The following is a 26,875-nucleotide window of genomic DNA, read 5'->3' as shown; positions in this document are numbered from 1 at the left end:
AATACATTAAGTAGTTCAAAACACAAAAATAATAAATAATTCCATAAATATACTCTAATCCCCAGTGTGTCTGCACTACTGTATATTCTCTATCACTACTGTATATTCCCTAGCACTCCCTGTACTACTGTATATTCCCTATCACTCCCTGTACTACTGTATATTCCCTATCACTCCCTGTACTACTGTATATTCCCTATCACTCCCTGTACTACTGTATATTCCCTATCACTCCCTGTACTACTGTATATTCCCTATCACTCCTGTACTACTGTAATTCCTATCACTCCCTGTACTACTGTATATTCCCTATCACTCCTGTACATGTATATTCCCTATCACTCCTGTACTACTGTATATTCCCTATCACTTCCCTGTACTGCTGTATATTCTCTATCACTCCCTGTACTACTGTATATTCCCTATCACTCCCTGTACTACTGTATATTCCCTATCACTCCCTGTACTACTGTATATTCCCTATCACTCCCTGTACTACTGTATATTCCCTATCACTCCCTGTACTACTGTATATTCCCTATCACTCCCTGTACTACTGTATATTCCCTATCACTCCCTGTACTACTGTATATTCCCTATCATCCCTGTACTGCTGTATTATTCCCTATCATCCCTGTACTACTGTATATCCTATCATCCCTGTACTACTGTATATTCCCTATCACTCCCTGTACTGCTGTATATTCCAAATCACTCCCTGTACTATGTATATTCCCATCACCCCCTGTACTACTGTATTTCCTATCACTCCCTGTACTACTGTAAAATTCCCTATCACTCCCTGTACTACTGTATATTCCCTATCACTCCCTGTAACACTGTATATTCCTATCACCCCCTGAAACTACTGTATATTCTCTATCACTCCCTTTTACTACTGTATATTTCTCTATACTCCCTGTACTACTGTATATTCTCTATCACTCCCTGTACTACTGTATATTCTCTATCCACTCCCTGTACTACGTATATTCCTATCATCCCTGTACACTGTATTTTCCCCTATTCACTCCCTGTACTACTGTATATTCCCTATCACTGACTCCCTGTACTACTGTATATTCTCTATCACTCCCTGTACTACTGTATATTCCGTATCACTCCCTGTACTACTGTATATTCCCTATCACTCCCTGTACTACTGTATATTCTCTATCACTCCCTGTACTACTGTATATTCTCTATCACTCCCTGCAGGGCCGCCATCAGGGGGGGACAGGGGGGACAAGCGTACCGGGCCCGGGCATGAAGGGGGGCCCGGCAGCGCTGCATTTTTTGAAGATCCGGGCCCCTTACGAGCGCCCGAGCCGTACGTCTTGCCTCTTCAGTGCGAATGCGGAAGTGCCGAAAAGCCGAAGCCGATGCGACGAAAAGACCCGAAGTCACGGAAAAGCCGAAGTCCCGAAGTCACGAAGCGCCGAAAAAGACCGCGAAATCACGAAACAGCCGAAGCGAAGTCCTGAAGCAGCGCAAAAACCCGAAGTCACGAAAACAGCCGAAGCCGAAGTCCTGAAGCGGTGAAAAGACCCGAAGTCACCAAAGGAGGCGAAGTTGAAGTACTGAAGCCATGAGTTCAATTCTACTGAACACCAGTTTGTGTTTTTTTTTTTTTTAATCCCCTGGCCACCAATGTATTATTTTAAAATTCTATAGGCCTGCCCCCAATCTTTTTTTAAAACTTTGTTTTGGGGCCCAATTTTTTTTAACTCGTAAGGGGCCTTGCCACCATTGTTTTTTTTGGGTTTTTTTTTTTAAAAAAAAACTTAATTTTCTTTTGGTGGCCCAAATTTTTTAACTTGTAAGGGGGCCTGCACCAGTTTTTTTTTTTTTTCAGAAAAAAATTACTTTTTTTTTTAAATTTTTTTGGGGCCCAATTTGTTTTAACTTGTAAGGGGGCCCGTGCCACCATTTTTTTTTTTTCAAAAAATTTTTTTTTCTCCAAATTTTTTTTTGGGGCCCAATTTGTTTTTAAGCTTCAGGGGGCCCTGCGCCAATGTTTTTTTTTTTTTTCAAAAAAAAATAAATTTTTCTTGGGGCCCCAATTTGTTTTTAACTTATAAGGGGCCCCTGCCGCAATGTGTTTTTTTTTTTTCAAAAAAAAATTAATTTTTTTTTCAAAATTTTTTTTTGGGGCCAATTTGTTTTTAGGGGGCCCCTGCCACCAATGTTTGTTTATTTTTTTAGTTTTTTTTACATTTTTTTGTTGGGGCCCAAGTTTATTTAACAGGGGGCCCCTGCCACCAATGTTTTTTAAAAAAAAAATTTAAATTTTTTTTTTTTGGGGCCCCAATTTTTTTTATAAGGGGGCCCTGACCATCAAGTAGCTTTTACAACTTGTGTGGGGGGGGTTAATTTTTTAGCGCTGATGTTGTGTGGGGCTTTTAACTGCGATGTGGGATATGGGGGAGCTTGGGCGTCGGGTGGGCGGGGCCAGGGGGCCCAAAATTTTGTTTTTAGGGGCCGGGATTTCTAATGGCGGCCCTGACCCCTGTTACGTTATATTCTATCATCCTTATACTATATTCCTATATCCCTGTACTACGTATATTCTCTATCACTCCCTGTATTGTAATCTCTATCGACTCTGTACTACTGTAATTCTCTATCATCCCTTACTATGTATACCATACTCCTGTACTTTCTTAATTTCTCTATCCTCCTGTACTACTGTATATTTTACACTTTCCCGTACTACTGTAATTCTATACTCCTGTACTACTTTATTCTCTATACTCCCGTACTACTGTATATTCCCCCTTATACTGTAATTCCCCCTCATTCCCGTATATGTATATTTCCCCCCTTATAAAAGCCCCTTTTTCCCCAAAAAATAATTCCCTATCACTCCCCGTATACTGGGGTATTTTTCCCCCTCACTCCCTGTATATGTTTTTTCCCCTTCCTGCCCCTTTCCCTGTATACTTTTATATTTTTCCCTTCACTACCCCTGTTATACGTTTTTCCCTATCACTCCTGTTACTTTTTATATTCCTTATCCAAATTTTTCCTTATTTACTTTTATTTTCATTCCACTTACCTCCCCCTGTACAAAATTTTATTTTTCCATCATCCCTGTACTATGATTTCCCCCTCACTCCCGTACTACTGTTTTTTAAAACCCTTTCAACCTTACTCCCCCTTATGTTATTTTAAATTCTCTTTTCCCCTCCCTGTTCCTTTTCTGTAATTCTCTATATCCCTTGTTACTTACTTTGTATATTTATCATCCCGTACTACTTATATTCCCCTTTCCCCCCCGTTATACGTAATATTCTCTATTCCTGTACTTGTATTTCCCATCACTCCCCCTATCGTATATTTTCCCCATACTCCCCCAACTGTATTTTCCTACCTCCCCGTAACTGTATATTCCATCACTCCCTGTCTATTTAAAAAATTCCCCTTTTAACCCCTTTTTTACTGTAAATATTTTCTTTTAATTACTCCCTGTAAATATTTATTCCTATTCATTTCCCTTTTTCTACTGTTTTTTAATTCCCCTATTTTAATCCCTTTTACTACCCGTTTTTTTTTCTTTTCACCCAAATGTATATTCCTATCACTCCTGTAAAACTGATTTTCCCCCTCCTTTCCCGTACTTTTTTTATATTCCTATCACCCCTTTATACGTATAATTTTTCCCCATATGTTGGGTTTTGGTTTTTTCCCCTTTTTTTTTTTTTTTTCCGTTTTAATTTTTCTGTTTTTTTCCTATTACTTCCCTGTTTTTCTAAACCTTGTTTATTCCCCCCCTTTTCCTTTTCTTTTGTTTTAATTTTTTTCCCTTTTTTTTTTCTTTTTTACCCTTCCCTGTACTACTGTATTTTTCTTTTTATACCCCATACTGTTTTTTCCTATTTTTTTTTCCTGTTTTTTAGTTTTTTTAAAATTTTTTATCCCCTTGGGGTTTTTTCCCCGTATATTTTCCACACTCCGTCACGTATATTTCCCCAAAAACTTGTAAAAAAATGTAAATTTCCTATCACTCCCCCCTATAGTATTTTTCCCCTTTAATTTTTCCCTGTACTACTGTATTTCCCATCACTCCCCTGTTTTTCTTTCCCCGTAAAAATTTTTTCCCCCTCACTCCCCCGTACACTGTTAATTCCCCCTCACCCTGGGCTCTGATATTCTCTCCCCAACAAACCTTCTCCTGTACTACTGTTTTTTTTCCCATCACTCCCCCTCTATGATATTCCCTATCCCTCCTGATACTGTATTTCCCTTTACTCCGTTACTGTTAAATTCCCATCACTCCCCCTATACTGTATTTTTTAAAAACTCCTGTTTTTACTGTATATTCCTATCAACCCGTACTACTGTATATTCCTTTTTCCCCCGTATATGGGATATTTTCCCAACCCTGTACTACTGTATATTTTCCCTATCACTCCCCTTTCTACTGATATTCCCCCCACCCGTTCGTTTTTCTAATCCCCCGTTTATTCCTATCACTCCCGTACTACGTATATTCCCTACCTCCGGGCTACGTATTTCCCTATCACTCCGGGGTTTTTGTATATTCCCTATACTTTCCCCCCAAAACACCCGTATATTCCTATCCTTGTACTCTTAATTTCCCATCACTCCCGTCTATGTACCCCATTTCCCCTTAATTTTTTATCCCTGTACTACGTAAATTCTCTTTAACCTTCCCTGTACTCTGTATATTTTTCCCCCTCCCCGTCTACTGTATATTCCTATCCCTTAACTACTGTATAACCCCCCCACCCCTGTACACCCCTATATTTTCCTTTTCAAACTTTCCCTTTTACTCTGTAATATTCCCTACACTTTTTCCTTTCCTTTCTTTTTTATTTCATACTCCCCGTATATGTTTTAAAATTCCATAAATCCGTACTACTGTAATTTTTTCCCCGCCCATCACTCCCCCTACTACTGTATATTTCCCTTTTCTTTTTTCCCCCCCGTAAATTTTTGTATTTCCCCTCATCCCGTAAATTTAATTTCCCCCCTTTTTTTCCCTTTCCCCTGTTATATTCCTATCACCTGTAACTGTATATTTTTCCCTTTCTTTTACTCCCTGTAATCTGTATATTTTCCCCCAAAAACCCCCGTCCCTGTTTTCCCCCTCCCCGTAATTTCTTTTTCACCCTGTAATATTTTTTCTCCTTTTCCACACTTATTAAATTCCCTAATTTCCCCCCGACTGTTATTTCCCCCATCATTCCGTACTACTGTATTTTCCCTTTTTTATTTCCCGCTATGTATATTCCCTATCACTCCCTGTACTACTGTATATTCCCTATCACTCCCTGTACTACTGTATATATTATAACTGTATATAACTGTATATAACTGTATATAAGCACACACGGTGCCTCAGGTACAAGACACAGACAAACACATACCTCCCAACTGTCCCTTTTTCGGAGGGACAGTCCCTCTTTTGACAGCTCAACCCGCAGTCCCTCATTTGTTCTGGAAAGTCCCTCTTTTCTCTGCACTGAACAGCCAGAAAAAGAAACAAAGTTTCTCACTTAATTGGCTTTTAGCAGAGAGCCCAGAACAGCTAACAGGTGCAAATAAGATACTATATGACAATTTTGAGACACAAAAACACAGTTTAGATAAGGAGAAATATTTTCAAACTTTCATAACCTGCCAAATTTTGTAAAACAAACATGGTAATTAGGGGGTGTGGCCACATAAAGGGGTGTGGTCAAAAAATTGCTGCGCTTTGTGCGGGAAAAAATTTTTTGTCCCTCTTTTTACTTCCAAAATGTTGGGAGAGAGGCACACAAGGTCCAACATTCTCTTCCGGGTGTAGCCCCGCCTCCAGTTTGCACTGCCCAATCAGAAGGGAGCGGTAGGTGGGCGGAGGCAAATGTCAGGGGAACATGTGACAGTCGTCCGTGACGTTGGTCTGAGGGATTCCAAGATGGCGGCTTTGTTATTGAGGTGACTTTTCTCACGGCGGAGATGTGAGGGGCAGGAATGTGAGTGAGGGGAAGAGTGAGTGTAGGGGACTAGGGAAGGGCATAGGGGTTTGTAATGAAAACTTTACAACAGAATATTAACATAGGGAATGGGCACTGGGAAATAGGGAGGTGAGTGAGAGTTGTGTGTGAGGAATTCTATGTATAGTGTAAGTTGTGTGTGTGTAGCTCAGTGTGTGTGTAGCTCAGTGTGTGTGTAGCTCAGTGTGTGTAGCTCAGTGTGTGTGTAGCTCAGTGTGTGTGTAGCTCAGTGTGTGTGTAGCTCAGTGTGTGTGTAGCTCAGTGTGTGTGTAGCTCAGTGTGTGTGTAGCTCAGTGTGTGTGTAGCTCAGTGTGTGTAGCTCAGTGTGTGTGTAGCTCAGTGTGTGTGTAGCTCAGTGTGTGTGTAGCTCAGTGTGTGTGTAGCTCAGTGTGTGTAGCTCAGTGTGTGTAGTTGGGGGGAGACACCAGGACTGGAGTGAGAGAAGGGTCCTGTGTCTGTGCAGCAAGACTGTGGATCCCCCAAGTGTCATGTCTGAGACACTTGCCTGCTACTAAACTGCAACTCTCAACATCCCATCATATTGGAAGGCTGATATATTTACTGGAAATATCAAACAACCTTTATCCAATATCATATTCACTTTTATCTGCAGTCTTTCTCTCCCCACCGATGGACCCCAGGAACCTTGTCTCAGACTGACCCTGCTCGAAGGTTGCTGAGAGGCAGAACTAGAACGGGACGGGGGGCAAAGAGAGAACTACAGTGAGACAGGGGCAAAGAGAGAACTACAATGGGACAGGGGCAAAGAGAGAACTACAATGGGACAGGGGCAAAGAGAGAACTACAATGGGACAGGGGCAAAGAGAGAACTACAATGGGACAGGGGCAAAGAGAGAACTACAATGGGACAGGGGCAAAGAGAGAACTACAATGGGACAGGGGCAAAGAGAGAACTACAATGGGACAGGGGCAAAGAGAGAACTAGAACTGGACGGGGCAAAGAGAGAACTACAATGGGACAGGGGCAAAGAGAAAACTAGAACTGGACGGGGCATAGAGAGAACTAAAATCGGACAGGGGCAAAGAGAGAACTAGAACGGGACGGGGCAAAGAGAGAACCACAATGGGACAGGGGCAAAGAGAGAACTAGAACGGGACGGGGCAAAGAGAGAACTACAATGGGACAGGGGCAAAGAGAGAACTAGAACTGGACGGGGCATAGAGAGAACTAAAATCGGACAGGGGCAAAGAGAGAACTACAATGGGACAGGGGCAAAGAGAGAACTAGAACGGGACGGGGCAAAGAGAGAACTAGAATGGGAAATGTCATTTAATCATTTGTATTTCTCATAATCTCATGTCATTGGGTTTTATTATTAAGCATCATTCGTTACAAAGCCATGACATTTACTCATTAGTTTGCCTAGTGCATGACTTGTTATTAAATTCTGGGGACTTTCCATTTGCCAAGCAAAACCATTTCAGTTGCTGTAACATTCTGTACACTAGCCAGTAACTTTCTGCAACAACAATGTCTAGGCTTAACCTCTTAATAGCCAACCTTGTCAGCTTGACCTAACTCTGAGGCCTACTATCTAGTTTACAACCTTAAAGGGGTTGTTCACCTTTGAGTTAATGTAGTATGATGTAGAGATGGATATTCTGAGACAATTTGCATTTTGGTTTTCATCTTTTATTATTTGTGTTTTAGTTATTTAGCTTTTTATTCAGCAGCTCTCCAGTTTGCCATTTCAACACTCTGGTTGCTAGGGTCCAAATTACCCTAGCAACCATGCACTGATTTGAATAAGAGACTGGAATATGAATAATAGAGGCCAGAATAGACAGATGAGTAATAAAAAGTAACAGTACATTTGTAGCCTTACACAGTATTTGTTTTTTAGATGGGGTCAATGACCCCCATTTGAAAGCTGGAAAGAGTCAGAAGAAGAAGGCAAGTTATTTAAAAACTATAAAGGATAAATAATGAAGACCAAATGAAAAGTTGCTTAGAAATAACCATTCTATAAAATACTAAAAGTTAACTTAAAGGAGAAGGAAAGGCTAAAAGTAAGTAAGCTTTATCAGAAAGGTCTATATAAATACACCAGTAACCCCTCAAAGTAATGCTGCTCTGAGTCCTCTGTGAAAAGAAACATCACATTTCTTTCCTTCTATTGTGTACTCATGGGCTTCTGTATCAGACTAACTGTTTTCAGCTTAAACCTCTGATGAGACAAAAATTGACGGAAGAAGAACACGGCATTCCAAGAAAAACATCTGCTACCAACTGTCACATTTGGTGGAGGTCCCATCATGCTGTGGGGCTGTGTGGCTAGTTCCGGGGCTGTGTGACTAGTTCAGGGACTACTGGGGCCCTTGTTAAAGTCCAGGGTCAGATGAATTCAACCCAATATCAACAAATTCTTCAGGATAATGTTCAAGCATCAGTCACAAAGTTGAAGTTGCGCTGCAGGGGTTGGATATTCCAACAAGACAATGACCCTAAACTCACTTGGAAATCTACAAAGACATTTATGCAGAGGGACAAGTACAATATTCTGGAGTCCCCCGACTTGAATATCATGGAAAATCTATGGGATGATTTGAAGCAGACTGTCCATGCTCGGCAGCCATCACATTTAACTGAACTGGAGAGATTTTGTATGGACCAATGGTCAGAAATAGCCACATCCAGAATCCAGACACTCATCAAAGGCTATAGGAGGCGTCTAGAGGCTGTTACATTTGTAACTAAGTATTGATGTAATATCTCTGTTGGGGTGCCCACATTTATGCACCTGTCTCATTTTGTTATGATGCATATTGTATATTTTCTGTTAATCCAATAAACTTGATGTCACTGCTGAAATACTACTGTTTCCATAAGACATGTTATATATTAAAAGGAAGTTACTACTTTGAAAGCTCAGCCAATGGTAAACAAAACTCCAAAGAATTAAAAGGGGTTCCCAAACTTTTTCATATGACTGTATAGGTATATAAGTTACATCAATTCCATCCGTGCGCTCTTATTTATTTCTGTGGGAGCCAACTGCCACATGGGAACTCCCCTCTTTGACATAAGTCTTTGGACCGCCCCTTTCCTCCTGCCCGTGAGCTTAGTGTTTAATGTGGCAGCTGGTCATTAACTCTGTAAGCTAATTAGAACTGATGTAGAATAGGAGAGAGATGGTGTATTTGAGTTAGTAAAGCTGGCCATAGATGTTGAGATTTTTAAAAGATCCGATCGTCATCGTGAGACCACGATTATCTCGGAACGATCGTACGAATTGTCCATCAACTAAAAAGACCATTTCAGGCGATATTGCCAGGAAAACAAAGGGGAGCTGCCTGCTTTGCCCTGCAAACATAAGATACATTGCACTGGGACCGACAAAGATATTTTAACCTGGCTGATCAATTTCCTTACAGATGTCGACCGAAAAATTGTAAGATGTTCTAATCCACAAACCGCATGATTATTTCGAAGGATTGCTCGCACTTCGCTAAAATCGGTCGTTCGGCAAGAGAAATCTTTGGGTCTATGGGGACCTTTAGGGTCAGTCAGTCAGTAAACACAATCAATAAAATCAGTAATGGTGGAAGCAGCAGATATCCGGGGAAGGATGGTGCACAGGGGTTACAATCAGAAAGGGATTAAAGGACAATGAAAGGTTAAAACAAATTTTTTTCATTTAAAAGACATAGTTTGCAAGCACCCGCAGCCCATAGTTCCTGGTGTCATTTGAGAGGAATGACGCTCTAAGCGGAAAGCAAGAACAGGACTCCATCTACGTCACAGAAATCTGATTGCGTTTCCTGCTGGCTGCCCGCGGCAGCCTTGAATCCCATTAGGAGATATTTCTTGTTTCTGCGCATGCTTGAAATATAAACATTTCCCTGGTGCGATCTCTGCTATATGTTCATGCGCATAATTATTATTGGGGCATGCGCATCGAACAGTGAGGGAACGGAAGCGGGCATACCTTACACAGGATGGCAGCGGCGTTAAGCAAAACAGGCTGTAAATCAGACATATGAATAACTACTTAAATGTACGCATTGGTGAGCTAAAAATATAACACTACCATAGTAGGACTATTCAGGGGTCTAGTATGTTATACGTAAGTATTGTCTCTCACAGGTAATAAATGTTCTCTCACTCCTCTCCTGTGTGTCAGGTTGAAAAAAAAGACACACGCCCATCAAGTTCAACTTTAAGTCTATATATAACCTGCCTATCTGCCAGTTGATCCAGAGGAAGGCAAAAAAAACCCATCTGAAGCCTCTCCAATTTGCCTCAGAGGGGGAAAAATTCCTTCCTGACTCCAAAATGCAATGGGACCAGTCCCTGGATCAACTTGTACTATGAGCTATCTCCCATATCCCTGTATTCCCTCACTTGCTAAACACCATCCAACCCCTTCTTATACCTATCTAATGTATCAGCCTGTACCCCTGATTCACTTCCCAGCTCTCCCTGTAACACCCCTTTCCCTCCTCTAATCTCATTGGCTCCCTCCTGTCTGCTGGGAGGAGCTACTGGTGAATAAAGCATCCGACCCTTCCTTGTACCTATCTAGTGTATCAGCCTGTACCCCTGATTCACTTCCCAGCTCTCCCTGTAACACCCCTTTCCCTCCTCTAATCTCATTGGCTCCCTCCTGTCTGCTGGGAGGAGCTACTGGTGAATAAAGCATCCGACCCTTCCTTGTACCTATCTAATGTATCAGCCTGTACCCCTGATTCACTTCCCAGCTCTCCCTGTAACATCCCCTTTCCCTCCTCTAATCTCATTGGCTCCCTCCTGTCTGCTGGGAGGAGCTACTGGTGAATAAAGCATCCGACCCTTCCTTGTACCTATCTAGTGTATCAGCCTGTACCCCTGATTCACTTCCCAGCTCTCCCTGTAACACCCCTTTCCCTCCTCTAATCTCATTGGCTCCCTCCTGTCTGCTGGGAGGAGCTACTGGTGAATAAAGCATCCGACCCTTCCTTGTACCTATCTAGTGTATCAGCCTGTACCACTGATTCACTTCCCAGCTCTCCCTGTAACACCCCTTTCCCTCCTCTAATCTCAGTGGCTCCCTCCTGTCTGCTGGGAGGAGCTACTGGTGAATCAAGCATCCGACCCTTCCTTATACCTATCTAATGTATCAGCCTGTACCACTGATTCAGGGAGAGAATTCTACATCTTCACACTCTCACTGTAACAAACCCCTTCCCAATATTTAGGCGGAACCTCTTTTCTTCTAATCGGAATGGGTGACCTCGTGTCAGCTGGAAAGTCCTACTGGTAAATAAAGCATTAGAGAGATTATTATATGATCCCCTTATATATTTATACATAGTTATCATATCTTCCCTTAAGCGCCTCTTCTCCAGAGTGAACATCCCCAATTTGGCCAGTCTTTCCTCATAGCTAAGATTTTCCCTTTACCAGCTTAGTTGCCCTTCTCTGTCCCCTCTCTAATACAATAATGTCCTGTTTGAGTGATGGAGACCAAAACTATTGGCATATTCTAGATGGGGCCTTACCAGTGCTCTATACAGTGGAAGAAGACCCCCTCCTCCCGTGACTTTATGCCCCATTTAATACAAGTCAAGACCTTATTTGCCCTTGATGCTGCTGACTGGCATTACTTGCTACAGACAAGTTTATTATCTACAAGGACTCCAAGCTCCGTCTCCATTATGGATTTGCCTAGTGCAGTCCCATTAAGGGTATAAGTGGATATTGTTACATCCCAGGTGCAGGACTTTACATTTATCAACATTGAATCTCATTTGCCACTTAGCTGCCCAGATTGCCAGTAAGTCAAGATCCTGTTGCAAGTGCCACATCCTGGATGGAATTAATTGGGCTGATAGTTTTGTGTCATCTGCAAACACTGATACATTACTTACAATACCCTCCCCTAAGTCATAAATGAACAAGTTAAATAAAAGTGGACCCAATACTGAGCCCTGAGGGACCCCACTAAGAACCTTACTCCAAGTAGAGAATGTCCCATTAACAACCACCCTCTGTACCCGATCCTGTAGCCAGTTTCCTATCCACGTGCAAACGACTTCATTAAGCCCAAGCAGAAGTTTTCTCATTCTCTATTTCTATCCTGTGTCTGTTCCATGATTTAGTGTTGTGCCAATGGGAACATCAGCAGAGCAGGAGATGGAACGTTTCTGGAACAGGAACAGTCGCCTGAGCCGGCCGCTCTCCCCTCACATTTCTATCTATAAGTGAGACAAGTTTGCTTTCTGTTCTTTCTCAATAACCAGCTGAACATCGTGTGAGCCTGGTGTGTTTATCCGTACAATCACTATATCTATCATTATATCTGTATCACTGTATTTTGTGCTGGCCTTGCTTCCATTAGTGTGAAACCGTTGCACTTTGGCCACAGTGCATGACTAAGAGATGTATCAAGTGATATAAATATGAAAGTTTTAAAGGGCACCTGTCACCTTAAATAGCTAAATAGAACCCGCACTCTGGTAGAGGTTTTTGTTTTTCCTCCTGGTGCCGGCAGCCATGTTGGTGCATATGCATGTGTATACCGTATATATACTCGAGTATAAGCCGACCCGAGTATAAGCCGAGGTACCTAATTTTACCTACGAAAACTGGGAAAACTTATTGACTCTAGTATAAGCCTAGACACAACTACAGCCCTGTCTCCCAGCAGCGCACATTCTGCCAAAGCGACCCCCCCCAGCGATCAACCGGACTTCTTTGCAAAGTTGATGGTGACAGAGAATTGTGATTACTGTGTGCATTGTCCCACTGTCCCACTACCATGTGCAGAGGGTGCTGTGTGATATTGCCATCACTGCTAATCCTTCATATAACCAACAGAGGGCGCTGTGTGATATTGCAGTCACTGTTATTCTTTCATATAACCAACAGAGGGCGTGTGTGATATTGCAGTTACTGTTATTCTTTCATATAACCAACAGAGGGCGCTGTGTGATATTGCAGTCACTGTTATTCTTTGATAAACCAACAGAGGGCGCTGTGTGATATTGCAGTCACTGTTATTCTTTCATATAACCAACAGAGGGCGCTGTGTGATATTGCAGTCACTGTTATTCTTTCATATAACCAACAGATGGCGCTGTGTGATATTGCAGTCACTGTTATTCTTTCATATAACCAACAGAGGGCGCACTGTTATTCTTTCATATAACCAACAGAGGGCATTGTGGGATATTGCAGTCTCTCCCCAAGTGTACTGTTGGTATAGGAATGATTAAAAGTGACTGCAATCTCAGGTACTCGGGTCGGGTACCGCTGACCCGAGTATAAACCGAGGTAGACTTTTTCAGCACATTTTGGATGCTGAAAAACTCGGCTTATACGGTAATAAGCAACGTCAGATAATGAGGCGCCTACTTCAGAAAATCAATATGTGCATGCAGTGGAAGCTCTGGCTCAGTGTGAGCAGTGTAGCACTGGTGGTGGCGGCACAGCTCATACCTCAAGTGGGAGAACAGGTTCCCTTTAAAGGAGAAGGAAAGTTACCAAAGAAGTTTATTGCCAATAGATAAGCCACAAAAGTGCAAGATATAACACTATATTTATTCTGTAAAATGCGTTACCATACCTGAGTAAACAGCTCTAGAAGCTCTCTGTTTGTTTAGGATAGCAGCTGCCATATTAGCTTATTGTGACATCACTTCCTGCCGAGTCTCTCCTTGCTCACTCATAGCTCTGGGCTCAGATTACAGCAGGGAGGAGGGAGGGAGAGAGGAGCAAACTGAGCATGCTCAAGCCCTAGCCCTGGAGGTTTAAGCTGAAAACAGTTAGTCTGATACAGAAGCCCATGAGTACACAATAGAAGGAAAGAAATGTGCTGTTTCTTTTGACAGAGGACTCAGAGCAGCATTACTTTGAGGGGTTACTGGTGTATTTATATAGACCTTTCTGATTAAAACTTACTTACGTTTCTTCTCCTTGAAAGTCTTGTGTCCGGGGCAGGCTAGTATTACAGGTATGTGATCCGTTATCCAGAAACCCATTATCCAGAAAGCTCCGAGTTACGGAAAGGCCGTCTCCCATAGACTGCATTTTATCCAAATAATCCAAATTTTTAAAATCAATTTCCTTTTTCTGTGTAATAATAAAACAGTCGCTTGAACTTGATCCCAACTAAGATATAATTAATCCTTATTGGAGGCAAAACCAGCCTATTGGGTTTATTTCATGTTTACATGATTTGCTAGTAGACTTAAGGTATGAAGATCCAAATTATGGAAAGATTTGTTATCCAGAAAACCCCAGATCCCAAGCATTCTGGATAACAGGTCCCGTACCTGTACTACATTGACCTTTGTAAGTAGCATTTCAGTAGAGACTCGGCCTCCCATCCCCCCTATATCTGATCAGATGGAAAGGGAGTTATAACTGTGCAATTCCAGGGTGGAGATTGGATTTACTGTGCATTAGATGTGTGCATTAGACTCCAAATAAGGTATTCTATAACAATCTTTTGGTTATAGTCTAGAACCCTGCATGAAAGGGTTTGTCTTTTCCTCAAAAAATTGCCTATTGATAGTTTTACTTTCCACATGGGACTGGCCCAGCAGATATAGGTTCTTGTTTTGGGACTGGGCCTTACAGCTTTGATGTTCTGCTTGTAAATGCTCTTTGATGTATCAAGCTCAGGCGCCACATTCAGACGTGTGTTTTGTATAAATATCTTATAAACCCTTCATAGGTCATGCACAGTTGGATAGTTTCACTTCCTACAGGCCCTGTCTATTAAAGGGGTTGTCCACCTTTAAATTAACTGTTAGTATGATGTAGAGAGTGATATTCCGAGACAATTTGCAATTGGTTTTCATTTTTTAATATTTGTGGTTTTTTAGTTATTTAGCTTTTTATTCAGCAGCTCTCCAGTTTGCAGTTTCAGCCATCTGGTTGCTTGGGTCCGAATTCCCCTAGCAACCATGCACTGATGTGCATAAGAGACTGGAATGTGCATAGGGGAGGGTCTGAATAGAAAGATGAAGAATAAAAAGCAATACAGAACGTTTGTTTTTTTTTTTAGTTGGGGTCAGTGACCCCCCATTTGAATGCTTGAAGAAATCAGAAGAAGAAAGGAAATCAAAAGAGGCAACAAATCGCCTCTTCTTTGGGCGACTAAACTCCCAGAATGGTCTTCTTGTCGGCTAGAATCTTTATCGCCGGCAGGATGGCACTCGGATCGCTTCGTTTTCCGAAGTTTCCTTGTGAGGCAGCTTCGGAAAACGAAGTGCTCAGAGTGCCATCCCACCGGCAATTTACATTCTAGCCGGCAGGGGAGGCAGTTCGGGGAGATTAGTCGCCTGAAGAAGAGGCGATTTGTTGCTGGGCGACTAAATATCCCCGAATCTCCATGTGTGTCTCTCCCCTTAGAAGGGGAACTAATTAAATATTAAAAAAACAGGGTTTAGGGTGGGGCTATATGAATAGATGAGGGTATTGGAAGGGGAAGAAATAAAATGTTAAAGGAGAACTAAACCCTAAAACTAAATGTGGCTAAAAATGTCCTATTTTATATAGTGAACTTATTGCAGGAGGCTAAAGTTTGAGCTTGTCAATAGCAGCAATGATCCAGGACTTCAAACTTGTCACAGGGGGTCACCATCTTGGAAAGTGTCTGTGACACTCACATGCTCAGTGGGCTCTGATTGGCTGTTGAGAAGCTAAGCTTAGGGCTCGTCACTAATTATCCAGCAGAAAATGAGCTTCCCTGGCTGTAATATAAGCTGATGCTACAGGTTTGCTGATTATTCAATTCTGATGCTAATTGCACTGGTTTCTGTGCTGCCATGTAGTAATTATCTGTATTAATTACTAATCAGCCTTATATTGTGACATTTCTATTCGATGTGTACTGTATATTGTGAGTGGCTCCCTAAGCTCAGTAAGTGACAGCAGCACAGAGCATGTGAATCAGTGAATCAGCAGAAAAGAAGATGGGGAGCTACTGGGGCATCTTTGGAGACACAGATCTTTACTGCTAAAGGGCTGTGGTTGCCTTGGGCTGGTACAGAAGCACAAAATATAATGTATAACATTTCTACCTACTTCTTTACTTCTTTAGGATGCGAACTGAATCCGAACCCTAATTTGCATATGCAAATTAGGGGTGGGGAGGGAAATCACATGACTTTTTGTCACAAAAAAGGAAGTAAAAAATGTTTTCCCCTTCCCACCCCTAATTTGCATATGCAAATTAGGATTCAGTTTGGTATTTCGGCCGAGTCCAAAATAGTGGATTCGGTGCATCCCTACTTTAAACCAATGTGTTTGGGAGAGTTTTGAGGTTGAGTTCATCAGTCTCCCCCCCCCCCCAGTAGAGCTGATGCTGCTGAATTGGAACATTTGATGCTTGTGATTTCTTAGCTCTGGAAATTCCTCTCCTCTGTGCAGACTCAGGAGTGGGATTGTCAGCTCTTTGCTACAGAAAGCCGTCCTTTCAACATCCTCACTCCCCTCTGTCCCACCGGGGCCCAGTCCTTTCTCTCCCCGAGCTGTTTGTTGTTTTCCCTCCCACACACATTCCTCTTCCCCACGACACAATGAATAACTGCGCTATGTATGGACCCTGGGACGACTCTTCTCTCCTCCTCATCGAATTCTTGGCAACAGCTCCCCACAAGCCCTGCATAGAATGTGCAAACTCTGAGCTACCAGCGAAACAACCGCGCCAGCTTTCCCACTCAGCTTAAATAACGTGTCTGTTATAGAAAAGATCTCATTCAGTGGGGGCCACGTCTAGGGTTGCCACCTTTTCTGGAAAAAAATACCAACCTTCCTATATATTTATCTTTATTCCCTATTAATAACATTGGGATCACTGACCTTCCTATATATTTCTCTTTATTCCCTATTAATAACATTGGGATCACTGACCTTCCTATATATTTATCTTTATTCCCTATTAATAACATTGGGATCACTGACCTTCCTATATATTTATCTTTTATTCCCTATTAATAACATTGGGATCACTTGACCTTCCTATATATTTATCTTTATTCCCCTATTAATAACATTGGGATCACTGACCTTCCTATATATTTATCTTTATTCCTATTAATAACATTGGGATCATATCACTGACCTTCCTATATATTTATCTTTATTCCCTATTAATAACATTGGGATCACTGACCTTCCTATATATTTATCTTTATTCCCTATTAATAACATTGGGATCACTGACCTTCCTATATATTTATCTTTATTCCCTATTAATAACATTGGGATCACTGACCTTTCCTATATATTTATCTTTATTCCCTATTAATAACATTGGGATCACTGACCTTCCTATATATTTATCTTTATTCCCTATTAATAACATTGGGATCACTGACCTTCCTATATATTTATCTTTATTCCCTATTAATAACATTGGGGATCACTGACCTTCCTATATATTTATCTTTATTCCCTATTAATAACATTGGGATCACTGACCTTCCTATATATTTATCTTTATTCCCTATTAATAACATTGGGATCACTGACCTTCCTATATATTTATCTTTATTCCCTATTAATAACATTGGGATCACTGACCTTCCTATATATTTATCTTTATTCCCTATTAATAACATTGGGATCACTGACCTTCCTATATATTTATCTTTATTCCCTATTAATAACATTGGGATCACTGACCTTCCTATATATTTATCTTTATTCCCTATTAATAACATTGGGATCACTGACCTTCCTATATATTTATCTTTATTCCCTATTAATAACATTGGGATCACTGACCTTCCTATATATTTATCTTTATTCCCTATTAATAACATTGGGATCACTGACCTTCCTATATATTTATCTTTATTCCCTATTAATAACATTGGGATCACTGACCTTCCTATATATTTATCTTTATTCCCTATTAATAACATTGGGATCACTGACCTTCCTATATATTTATCTTTATTCCCTATTAATAACATTGGGATCACTGGCCTTCCTATATATTTATCTTTATTCCCTATTAATAACATTGGGATCACTGACCTTCCTATAGATTTATCTTTATTCCCTATTAATAACATTGGGATCACTGACCTTCCTATATATTTATCTTTATTCCCTATTAATAACATTGGGATCACTGACCTTCCTATATATTTATCTTTATTCCCTATTAATAACATTGGGATCACTGACCTTCCTATATATTTATCTTTATTCCCTATTAATAACTTTGGCATCAAGCAGCATTTTTACTGGCCAGACCTATTAAACACCGGCCAGGTGGTAACCCTAGTCACATCACTGGTGTTGGGTTCTTTACATTCTCTGCAAGTTCATATCTGTGCCCAGGGCCACCATCAGAAATCACGAGGCCCCGTACAACTACATTTTCTTGGCCCCCTGGTTCCCATCCACCCCACCCCCAAGCCCCACCCCAGATCCCGCCCACACCACAATAAAAAGGCCACACAGACATCAGTGCTAAAAACAGCAATCTCCCCCCCCCCCCCCCACATAAGTTCTAAAAAGCCATTGCTGGTCAAGTTAAAAAAAAAAACCAATATTGGTGGCCAGGGACCCCTTCAAGTTCAACTAAACAGTCGCTACCCGCACAAGTTATAAAAATGTATTGGTCGTCACAGTCCACATTTAAATGATAAAAGCCTTTGGTGGTCAGGGCCCCCCTACAAGTAAAAAAAAAAAAAAACATTTAAAACATTTTTTAATGGGATTCTGTCATGATTTTTAAAGAGGTTTCTATTTCTAAATGACACAGTTTACACTGCAAATAATTCCCTGTACAATATAAAATGTCATTCCTGAAGCAGCAAGTGTATTTAGTTGTAATATTGGTGTGTAGGTGCATCTCAGGTCATTTTGCCTGGTCATGTGATTTCAGAAAGAGCCAGCACTTTAGGATGGAACTGCTTTCTGGCAGCCTGTTGTTTCTCCTACTCAATGTTACTGAATGTGTCTCAGTGGGACCTGGATTTTACTATTGAGTGCTGTTCTTAGATCTACCAGGCAGCTGTTATCTTGTGTTAGGGAGCTGCTATCTGGTTACCTTCCCATTGTTCTGTTGTTTGGCTGCTGGGGGGGGGGGAAGGGAGAGGGGTGATATCACTCCAACTTGCAGTACAGCAGTAAAGAGTGATTGAAGTTTATCAGAGCACAAGTCACATGACTGGGGGCAGCTGGGAAACTGACAATATGTCTATCCCCATGTCAGATTTCAAAATGAAATATAAAAACATCTGTTTGCTCTTTTGAGAAATGGATTTCAGTGCAGAATTCTGCTGGAGCAGCTCTATTAACTGATGTGTTTTGAATTTTTTTTCTCCCTGACAGTATCCCTTTATAAAGACCATTGGTGTTCAGTGGAACTTCCCTATAAAGATCTTCTTCATTCTCCTCTTCAGGTCTATTTGCCAACTTTCAGCAGCTTCTTCTCTTCTTCAAATCCATTCGACGGCTTTCGGCTGCTTTTGTTGCTTTCCGTGACTTCTGGAGCTTTTGGCAACTTCGGGAACTCAAGGGGGGCCCCCCTTAAACCGCCGGTCCCGGTACAATTGTGCCCCCCTGATGGAGGCCCTGTCTGTGCCATAATATTGGAGGCAAGGGCCAAATTCATGTGAGTTTTTAAAACTCCCATGAACTCAAAATTCGACCAATAGAAATTCATTATAAAAATACATTTTTTTTTAAGCTCGGGTGAATAGGAATGTCAGGAAGGCTGCAAACAAATCCAAATTGATCCCTGGACGTCTCCCGTTGACTCAAACAGTAATTTGGCAGGTTTTACGTGGCGATTAGTCGAATTCAAGTTCTTAAAGGGCCAGAGTATGATAAATCTCAATAATCAAGTTCGATTCGATCGAATTTGAATAACTCCCTAGTCGAATTTGACAAAAAAAAAAAATTTGAAAATTCTAATTTTCAATTCGACCCTTGATAAATGTGCTCCATAATGTTCGAAATTGACCTTCCTTGGCCACAATACTGGTCAGTAAAAAATGTATAAATCGCTCTTCCTTTTCATTTTTCACTTCCCAACATCGTAACCCACAGCAGTGCCACAAGTTGCCTCCTACACAAACTGCCACCCGCCCTGTAGCCTCACCAGTTTATTTAGCGGCTCCTACATTTGTTCCCTATGGGCTTTTTATTGAAGCTTCCCTGTTGCCTCTTTAGTTCTGTTTAAAGGAGCCGCGACACCAGAGCTTGCAATGTAGATATAATCACCCCATTCTTCCCCTTCCCTTTTAACATCATGTAGTTATAATTGTACAGGTACAGAATCCGTTATCCGGAAACCAGTTATCCAGAAAGCTTTGAATTACAGAAAGGCTGCCTCCATTTTATCCAAATAATTGAAATTCTTTAAAATGATTTCCTTTTATGTGTAATAATAAAACCGTCGCTTGTACTTGATCCCAACTAAGATATAATTAATCCTTATTGGAGGCAAAACCAGCCTATTGGCTTTATTTAATGTTTATATGATTTTCTAGTAGACTAAAGGTATGAAGATCCAAATTACACAAAGATCCCTTATCCGGAAAACACCAGGTCCCGAGCATTCTGGATAACTGATCTCATACCTGTATTTGCATCATTTGCTGCCTCTCTGGGATGTGCCTGTCGTAGGCAGGAATGGGATCCCTTATCCAGAAACCTGGTATCCAGAAAGCTCCAAATTGCAGAAAGGCCATTTCCCATAGACTCCATTTTATCCAAATAATCCAAAGATTTAAAAATGATAAAACAGTAGCTTGTACTTGATCCCAACTAAGATATAATTAATCCTTATTGGAAGCAAAACCAGCCTATTGGGTTTATTTCATGTTTAACTGATTTCTAGTAGACTTCAGGTATGAAGATCCAAATTATGGAAAGATCCGTTATTGGGAAAACACCAGGTCCTGAGCATTCTGGATAACTGATCCCGTACCTGTAGTAGGAGATTCAGCTTGCCAACCTGTGAAGCACCATGTTCCCCATGACAATTACTCTTCTTTTCTTCCTTGCAGATGGTCGTTGCCAATGGCGATGTCTATAACAAACAGAGGCACGGCCATTGCTATGAGCGCTGGTGAGCATTGCATTTACCTTCCAACACTTTTTTCGGTTCATTTGGTTTCAGACAATTACTTTCTATTTTCTATGTGTGGCTGTTTTTCTAATATTGAAGTGTAAAGTGTCATTTTTCATCTTCTAAAGCAGCTCTGGGAAGGGGGGGGGGTCGCCGACCCTGTAAACGGTTCTAAATTGATGCATTTAGTTGATACATTTCTTATATTTGTCCCTGGTGAGCAGAATCCCTGAGTTTCATTAGGGCAGAGACACGTGGAGATTCGGGGTGATTTAGGTTTCAATAATTTTTATTGAAAAAATTTTTCCAGGAAAATATCATAATGAGATATCCTCGATATTCGTAAGATTTTTACATCAACATATAAACTTGACTGTTTTAATCAATGAGACCTTAACAAATATCATTTGCTAACATTTAAAGATACATAGATAAATAGATAAAGTTGTCTTCTGTTGAGAGCAATCTATGTTTAATTATCTATTGTAGTTTCTTAAACGTATCTAATGCGTACTTTGCCTATTCTTTCGCGTAATACTAAGTTGAATCAAAGAGTGTGAGTTGAAGTAACTTCCGCGTTACGCGTTAATTATGCGTAAAATTATGATTCGGGGTGATTTAGTTGTCAGCGTCAAATCGCCTCTTCTTCGGAGCGACTAATTTCACCGCAATTCTATCAGCTGCCTTTAAGGGCAGAGACACACTTGGAGATTCAGGGAGATTAGTTGCCCAGCAAAAAAGCGACTCTTCTTTGGGCGATTAATCTCTCCGCAATGCCTTCCCACCGGCTGGGATCGAATTCTAACAGCTGCCTTCAAGGTCAGAGACACGCGTGGAGATTCAGGGAGATTTATTCGCCCGGCAACAAATTGCATCTTCTTCGGGCGACTAGTTTCTTCACAATGCTTTCCCGCCGCTAGAATCTAAATCGAACAGCTGCCTTTAAAGCGATACTGTCATGGGAAAACGTTTTTTTCAAAACACATCAGTTAATAGTGCTGCTCCAGCAGAATTCTGCACTGAAATCCATTTCTCAAAAGAGCAAACAGATTTTTTTATATTCAATTTTGAAATCTGACATGGGGCTAGACATATTGTCAATTTCCCAGCTGCCCCTGGTCATGTGACTTGTGCTCTGATAAAATTCAGTCTCTCTTTACTGCTGTACTGCAAGTTAGAGTGATATCTTCGTTTTCCGAAGTTGGCTCGCGAGGAAACTTCTGGGCGACTTCGGAAAACGAATCGATCAGAGTGCCATCCCATCGGCAATTTAGATTCTAGCGGGAAGGCATTGCGGGGAGATTAGAAGAAGAGGCGATTTATCGCTGGGCGACTAAATCTCCACGAGTCTCTGCCCTTAAAGGCAGCTGTTAGAATTGATACAATGGTTGCTAATACCCCAGAGATGTTGCTGACAAATGTATCAACTAAATGAAGCAAATTGTAACAGTTTAGAGTCTGAATTAATGAGCTGTCAGACTGAAGCACCAGACACAGGGACATTCAACTTTAAACTTAGATTCTGGAAAACCAATAAAAAACTAAAGGTGAACAACCCCTTTAATACCTTATCCATTCGCAGTGTATTTTATGGCAACTCCTTATCTGAAAAAGGACTTTAGTTGACATGCCCATTGTATAAGACTTTGGATCTGGCAGTGGCACAGACTAACTGCCTACTTGAGATACAGACTGTCAGTTCTCACTGTATATATATATATATATATATATATATATATATATATATATATATATATATATATATATATATATATATATATATATATATATATATGTACCTTGGGTATAGGTTGCCAGTGACCTGTTGTTGCCCATTGACTATAGTACAGTAGTACCTGAGACACAAGGTGCAGTCACATTTTTATTCCCTCCTACTCTAGGGGTCTCCTTATTCGGGTTGGCTGCTCTAGTCCTGCCGGGTGACTTTGCATCTTACCTGGAGCTCATCAAGTCTCTGAGTTTGGGGCCGGCTCTGATTTACTCGGCAAAATTCTCTTTGGCTTTCCCTGTTACGTATCACGCTTGGAACGGGATCCGACATCTGGTAGGAACCGCTTTCCTGGGGAATGTCTATTTATTTAGCAGGAGATCATATGCGAATACGTGTTTAAAGGACAACTAAAGCCTAACTAAAGAAGTAGGTAGAAATGTTGTACATGATGTTTTGTGCTTCTGTACCAGCCCAAGGCAACCACAGCCCTTTAGCAGTAAAGATCTGTGTCTCCAAAGATGCCCCAGTAGCTCCCCATCTTCTTTTCTGCTGATTCACTGCACATGCTCTGTGCTGCTGTCACTTACTGAGCTTAGGGACCCACTCACAATATACAGTACACATAGAATAGAAATGTCACAATATAAGGCTGATTAGTAATTAATACACATAATTACTACATGGCAGCACAGAAACCAGTGCAATTAGCATCAGAATTTAATAATCAGCAAACCTGTAGCATCAGCTTATATTACAGCCAGGGAAGCTCATTTTCTGCTGGATAATTAGTGACGAGCCCTAAGCTTAGCTTCTCAACAGCCAATCAGAGCCCACTGAGCATGTGAGTGTCACAGACACTTTCCAAGATGGTGACCCCCTGTGACAAGTTTGAAGTCCTGGATCATTGCTGCTATTGACAAGCTCAAACTTTAGCCTTGTGCAATATACTCAGTAATATGACATTTTAGCCATATTAATTATTAGGGTTTAGTTCTCCTTTAACCAGACAAGGGCTGTGGTAAACCTGTAGCCAATAGCAGCATTCGAAACAGGACTAGACTAATCTGCAGCCATTCATGACATGAGAACATTGCCAGGGCTAGACTAATGTGCAGCCAATGAGAGCAACAAAACCATCGTAGTGCTAGATCCAGCTCTAGCCAATCAGAACGCAAGAACTTACAGAATTCCGAAATAACCCAAATTTCCTTTCCTCCCTATTGCTACAGACCTGGGTAAAGGCTTGAAGATCCCCCAAGTTTATCAGTCTGGAATAACAGTCCTGGCTTTAACCCTGATAATAGCTGCTGGTCTTGCTGCCATGTGATTGGTGAATAGTTTGGCTCCGCCTCCGGTTCATTTCATTCGTCCATGTTTAATTTAATAATGATTTATAAAAAGACATCCATTACCCAGCTTCGCCCCACTGAAAAGAATTCAGTGCATCTAGTCTTCTTCAGTAGCATTCTGTTGGGGTTCCCTATGCAAGATTACCTTAGATTTCAGACTTACTCCTCATTTTTCAGATTTATTTATCATCCGACCACTCAGAATGTACTTTTATTGGATATAAAGGGTAACTTAACTCTCTAAACAGCCAACGATTGTCATTCCCTTATTGCTAGCGGTGCGTGTAAGATTAAAGGGAACATTATTAAAGTCTCCTGTAGTCAAATACCGGGGGAATAGGCTTTATAGATGTGCAGACGGTGCCATTTGTTATCGTTTATCAGATCTCATATATGCGCCCACCCCCGTGTGCACTTGTTTCAGTTGGGGACAAAAGGCTGAACAGCAGATATTTGTTGAGTGTGTTCTCAGCAGGGCTGGACAATGCTCCTCGTTGTCTGCACAGCGTGTGGGACGTCAGGCAAATACCAGCGGCGGCTGCAGTTCTGTGGGGGTCAGTGTAAAAGACGAGAAGAGTCACCTCGCACGCCCTGGACGTCCGAATTTTGCAAAACCTGCTGCTCGATGAAGGAGGTATTGACAATCTCCACAACAAACAGAGAAGTAGAAAATCACCGGCACAACAGGATATTTCTAGCAGGGAAACCCATGCTTTTTTATCCGCAAATAAACGAGCATGGGATTCCCTGCTAGAAATATCCTGTTGTGCCGGTGATTTTCTACTTCTCGGTAAGTGTAAAAGGGCAGCAGAGATGGATCTCTATGGGTTCAGTTATCCATCCATATATACCAGAGACACTTGAAAGATCAGTGATACCGCTATTCAGCGCTGCGAAATATGTCGGCGATATATAAATACATGTTAATAATATTCCTGTGCACCATATTGGCGACATAACACATGGCAACCAATCAGATTTCTTTTTTTTTTGGCAGGTGCAGAAGCCCCGCTGGGAATTGTGGGAGTTATAGTCCAGTAGCAACTAGTTAACTGTATAATGTACATCCCTGTGACTAATACAGAGCTGAACCCGTCCTCAGTTAAACTTCTTACTACTCTACTTCTTACTACTCTATATATATATTTGGTAGGGCTGCACCAAATCCACTATTTTGGATTTGGCCGAATCCAAATTTGCATATGCAAATTAAGGGTGGGAAGGGGAAAACATTTTTTACTTCCTTGTTTTGTGACAAAAAGTTATGCAGTTTCCCTCCCCGCCCCTAATTTGCATATGTAAATTAGGATTCGGTTTGGCCGGGCGGAAGGATTCAGCCAAATCCGAATCCTGCTGAAAAAGACCGAATCCTGGATTCGGTGCATCCCTAGTATTTGGTCAGAGCAGAAACATTACGCAGCACTTCAATTTAAACGCAATATCATTGGGGGTCATTTATAAACACTGGGCAGTAACCCATGGCAACCAACCAGATGATTGCTTTCAGTACACAACAAAAAAGCTAATCACTGGTTGCTATAGGTTACTGCCCAGGTGCAAATGTGCCCACTGTTCATAAATGACTTTTTTTTTTATTTTTTTTTAACTTTTTTTCTAAAGTTCATTGTAAAGAAAGAAAGTCTGTGTATAATACAATAAAAATCTATTCTTTAATTAAAACTCTGTATTTCGTCCCTCCCCTCGGGTGGGCACAGCGGGACACATACCAGTTTAAGGGGAAAAAAAAACAAGTAATTGTAAGTAAATGGAATGCGGCCGCAAGTAACGTGCCTGTTTATTGGCTCGGTGATATCAGTGGAATTATAACCAGACCCAAGTTCATTGAATTTTACAGGGGAGGATTTTTTTGGCTTCACTTTGCTTAAAACTGATCTGACTCCATGTACTAAGGTAGGAGCACCCTAATGTCATCTCTGAGTGCACATATCACCTGTGAGACACCCTGGGTGGAGAAAAAACAACAATATGGCGCTCATACAGCAGAACCCCGGGTGGGTGCAGTGTAGGGTTGCCACCTCACCCCTTTAAAAACTGAGCACATAAGGAATCCACAGTCTGCATGGCTAATTATCAGTTCATTTAGATGCATGGCTAATTATCAGTTCATTTAGATGCATGGCTGCAAACAAGAATAGAGCTCCACGAGCATTTTTGGTTGGATCGACGCAGCTGACAAAAAGCAAGCGACGGATGGAGTCGCACGCGTGAAGATATAATTGGACTGAGGAGGTAACAACTACATTATGGGCGCAGAAAGCAGCGTCTTCATCCGACAGTCGGACCGTGTAGTTGTTAACTCCGACTTTTCATTCAGTCCAATTATATCTTCACGCGTGCGACTCTTTTTGTCAGCGGGTGTTGATCCGATGAAAAACGCTTGTGGTACTCTACCCTAAGGGCTCTTACACGTGGGCGTTTTTACCTGCGCTCCCCAGCGTTGCTCTTCCGTTCAGCCGCAGGAGTAAATGCAATCAATTATTGTGAAGGAGGCTGTACTCACACAGACGCATGTAAGCGCCAAGCGCAGGGGGGACGCAGCATGTTGCATTTCACCTGCATTCGGCGCAATTCATGAGTACAGCCCCCTTGACAGTGTGTGTGTGTTTACTCCTTCGCCCCCCTGTGGCTGAACGCATGAAACCAGAGCGCAGCTCAAAAAGCCCATGTGTAAAGGCCCTAAATGAATTGCTAATTAGCCATGCAGGCTGTGGATTCCATATTTGT

At 41.4% G+C, this 26,875-nt stretch overlaps 1 protein-coding gene across 1 annotated transcript; it reads left to right on the top strand.

Moving 5' to 3' along the window:
- The first annotated feature begins 9,914 nt into the window (after positions 1 to 9,914).
- LOC121397358 (succinate dehydrogenase cytochrome b560 subunit, mitochondrial-like) lies at positions 9,915 to 24,200 on the top strand. The gene is made up of 5 exons (XM_041574004.1): positions 9,915 to 9,928; positions 12,105 to 12,206; positions 20,988 to 21,049; positions 22,951 to 23,116; positions 24,006 to 24,200. The coding sequence occupies exons 1-5, from the start codon at positions 9,915 to 9,917 to the stop codon at positions 24,106 to 24,108; spliced, it is 447 nt and encodes a 148-aa protein (XP_041429938.1). The 3' UTR covers positions 24,109 to 24,200.
- The last annotated feature ends 2,675 nt before the right edge of the window (positions 24,201 to 26,875 follow it).

The sequence above is a fragment of the Xenopus laevis genome, chromosome 8L, assembly GCF_017654675.1.
Source record: "Xenopus laevis strain J_2021 chromosome 8L, Xenopus_laevis_v10.1, whole genome shotgun sequence".
Lineage (NCBI taxonomy): Eukaryota > Metazoa > Chordata > Amphibia > Anura > Pipidae > Xenopus > Xenopus laevis.
The sequence above is the reverse complement of the archived record's forward strand: the minus strand, read 5'-3'. Positions and strand labels throughout refer to the sequence as shown.

Excerpts from the sequence above, each read along its gene's own strand:
- LOC121397358 (XM_041574004.1), top strand. Across the intron at positions 12,207-20,987 it reads CCTCACATTTCTATCTATAA|ATGGTCGTTGCCAATGGCGA; the intron begins GTGAGACAAGTT and ends TCTTCCTTGCAG. Across the intron at positions 21,050-22,950 it reads GGCCATTGCTATGAGCGCTG|GGGTCTCCTTATTCGGGTTG; the intron begins GTGAGCATTGCA and ends CTCCTACTCTAG.